The sequence below is a fragment of the Populus trichocarpa genome, chromosome 10 (assembly GCF_000002775.5).
Source record: "Populus trichocarpa isolate Nisqually-1 chromosome 10, P.trichocarpa_v4.1, whole genome shotgun sequence".
NCBI classification, from domain to species: domain Eukaryota; kingdom Viridiplantae; phylum Streptophyta; class Magnoliopsida; order Malpighiales; family Salicaceae; genus Populus; species Populus trichocarpa.
Window position 1 is genome coordinate 13,418,424 of NC_037294.2, and position 3,702 is coordinate 13,422,125.

Here is a 3,702-nt window from a genome sequence, read left to right on the forward strand (position 1 = left end):
GGAGCGAGTATATATATTTGTTTTAGTGATCATATGTTAAGTTGTGAAACATAAAATCAATTCCCATGAATTCCTTTATTATGATTTCAACAGTGTGTTCTTTATGATCCAACCAAAAAGTATCCTGTTTTAAAAACACCCCTAGCCATAAAATAAAAACAAAAAGAATAATATTTATTAATTAAAAAATGACAAAGAGCCTTCCTCGGTGTCCAACTCCTTCCCAATTTGCAAGTACAATGACATTCGCTTCGTTGCTGATGTCACCTAGTGGCTCTTTCCTTTTTTTGTGGCGTAAACAATGGTGTAATTTTGTCCCATATCAAATAAATACAGAATATAGATCAGATGGGTTCAAATTAACAGAGCTTTTTCTTGATGCATTTCTGTTTAATTTACATCTCTTAATTAATTTTCATGAAAATTGGAAACTTGATGATGTGATCGTCATAAACATCTATAGATAAGAAGGTTATCTAACTAAGCATGATCAGCACATCGATAGATATCCCTCGCAATTAGGAGAGCCTACATGCCCTGTAATATATATATATATAACCTAAACTCTCAGTGAAAACCCAAGCCCCTTCTACTTAACTACTTACACTAACTAGCTAAACTAGCCCTAATTAAACAGCAAAGCTTTCAACAAAAAACAAACTATATGTATATATATGCTAGCTCTTGCTCTTTCATTTTGCCAAATGAAATTAGATTTCCTACATGATGGAACATGCATTCGGGTTCTCATCGCTAAACATAGATGTAAATCTTTCATCTGTTGCGTTGGGGCTCGGAAGTGCCTGAACCACATTCTTCACATAGCCTGCAGGTGCTTTCTTATCATAGGCTTGAGCAGCATAAGGATAAGCCACCAAGTTGTATGGGACATATGGCCAAAACTCAGCCCTCTTTCCTGTGCTCTTCACTTTCTTCAAGACCTTGTTTGGCTCAACATTCCCGCTGACTGTCACCCGGCTTTGCTTTCTGTTCACTTCTACTGATTTAACACCTGAAATTGAAAAAGAAAAACATAATTATATTAATATGAGGTAATTAATTGAGTAACTATTCATAATAGGTGTACCTATCGTAGTTAAGAGTTCATAATTATTGTCTCAAATGACTAGAAATTATGTGGCTGGTTCATTTAGAACCTTATGATCGGTTTTCTATCTTTCCTTCTTCTCCTTTTTTTTTTGGTGAAACCTTTTGAGCAGTTAAAAGTACAAATATGCATCTGGTTGGTGGCATTTAATATGGCAAATGCACTGAGCTGCAAAAGTGGGCTCTAAATGATGTCTTTTTCTGCGGGTAAGTGATGGAAAAAGGCTTCCAGAATCTCTAAAGGGAAAATACTATTGCTGTTTCCAACAATAATTTTGCTTATTTCAGGGATACCATTACTTTGAGCACAATGAAAAAATATTCCATAAATTTTGACCTGGAGACATATTAGAAAAACATTTATTTCAAGTGAATAGAAGTGACAAAAAGATGTCAGGAAATAGCAGTCTCTCTGCAAAAAAAATTGCATGTCAGAGTACTTCAAAGACAGAACAGAGTCAAAAAAGACTTGTTAGGTTTCTTCCAGTTTCCCATACGAGGAAGCTGAGAAAGTCTAATCGTGTTTCTTTGACTTCTATTTTTCTTTGTTTTGATTATATATAATTTTTTTAAAAGGGCCTGGATCTTCTCTTGCATGCCTTCACTTTAGCCACAAAGAACACCCTGAAATGATATACAGATTTGAACCTTTTGCTTAATGAAAATTGAAAGAAAAGAAGTACTCCTATATACTGTATTCTTTTCAAAGAAGATCAACATAGGCCTTTTGCCTGTATCGTTTCATTAGCTACCCTTTGATAGGTTTCAGGCAAATCCCTTCTCTTCTCTTCTCTTTGTATATTTGTATTATGCATGGACAACTTGTAGGGGAAAGAAAATGAAGAATATAGCTTAAGTTTAAGATTCGTACCCTTCATGGAGGAAACAGAATTTTTAACCCTCCTTTCACAGCCATCACAATCCATCTTCACTTTGATATCAACTGTCTGAAAAGAAGAAAAACAAGGCATGAGAGTATACTTTAAATCAGTAACCAAAAACCAATAACGCACATAGAGAGGGATAGACCAGATTGTTGTAAATGATCAGTACCTGCATTGGTTTTCTTTTCCTCTTCTTCCTGGCAACTGTAAACAAGTCTGAGAGGTAATCTGAGAGATCGTCAAGAGCACCCATTTGCTTCTCAAAGACAAAGCTAGCAGAAAGTTTTGAGAGAGACAGGGAGAGAGAGAGAGAGCGAGAGGAGAGAGATATGCAGGAGAAGCTTGCAAGAATGGGAATTTATGTAGTGATATTTATCTATTTATAATAAGGTAGAAAATAATTGTGATGGATTTTGAGAGGAACCGTGTTTGTGCAAGTTGTCTTTATTAAATTGAATTAATACAAAAATGACAATGACTTGTGCCCCTTAATCATGCCATTCTCCTGAATATCATGGCCGCACAGCACAACTGGACACATTTGGGTTTTTGCTTGGCGCCTTGGGTCGAATACTAACCTGCATTAGATTATAAAAATTATTTTGAATGAGTTTTTGTCTTGGTGGCTTGCTTATATGATGGGCTAATAGGGGAGATGTTCTCTTTTGCCTGAAGAAAGGGAGAAAAATGTTGTTAAATGTGGCTGTTTGCTTTTACCAGCTGCTGCACAGTTGTCTACAGTACCATATGTGTGAGATAACATTATAACAAATTAGATTGGTGTCACGCGCTATCCTGTGAGTCGGACTAATTTTTTTCAATGTAAAAAATAATATTTAGATGATGATAATCTAAAGATAAATCAGATTAAATTTACTAAAATATAACTCGTGATATAAGATCAAAACAACTCGCATAAAGAAAAGTAAAAAGAGATCATAAAATTCAAGACCTAATAACCAAATGTTAAAATTGAAAAAAAAAATTAAAAAATATAATATCGAAAAAAAAGCTTGAGTCAACTCGAGTTAACTTGACAAGTTTATAACCTGCGATATGAGATCAAGATAAAAAAAATTTTAAAAAAAGAACCTAGAAAAAACAAAATTAATTAGTTAACAAAAAATCATAAAAACAAAAACTTGAGTTAACATAGGTTAACTTTCTTAACCCGCTATCAGAATAACCAAATTGAAAGAAAAGTGAAAAATGACAGAGCTCAAGGGCAAATTATTTTATGCAAAATGATGAAATTGAAAAGAAAAACTAAAAAAAAATAAGAAAAAAAAAAGACTTTCAAAAGAAGCACCTAGTAAAAAAGACCAAAGCTAAAAAAAAACTTAGTAAAAAAATGTAAGCTAACCTAGGTTAACTTGATCAACTCGCACTCGAGATAAACCATCACGCGTTGGTGCGTGCATCTTTTTTTCAAATAATATTTAATTAAACATGCTCAAGGATCAATAATTTAATGGCAAATGATAAAATAAAATTAAAAATTTAAAAACCGAGTCTACCTAAGTTAACTCAACTAACTTGCAACTCGAGATATGAGATAGAAATAACAACCCAACAAAAAAAAGCAAAACAAATTAAAAATTCAAGGTTCAATAAGTTAATGTTAAACGATGAAAATAAAAATAAAAACAAATTTTTTTTAAAAGGATTTAAAAAAAAAACGAACTTAAACTAAGTTTATTATCAAAATTGG

General features: G+C 32.9%; 1 protein-coding gene across 1 annotated transcript; it reads right to left on the bottom strand.

The window, feature by feature from the left end:
• Window positions 1–441: 441 nt before the first annotated feature.
• Window positions 442–2,351, bottom strand: LOC7475538 (heavy metal-associated isoprenylated plant protein 20). The gene is made up of 3 exons (XM_002315858.4): window positions 2,161–2,351; window positions 1,979–2,054; window positions 442–1,012 (listed from the first exon to the last, which is right to left on the bottom strand). The coding sequence occupies exons 1-3, from the start codon at window positions 2,242–2,244 to the stop codon at window positions 720–722; spliced, it is 453 nt and encodes a 150-aa protein (XP_002315894.1). The 5' UTR covers window positions 2,245–2,351; the 3' UTR covers window positions 442–719.
• Between the last annotated feature and the right edge of the window lie 1,351 nt (window positions 2,352–3,702).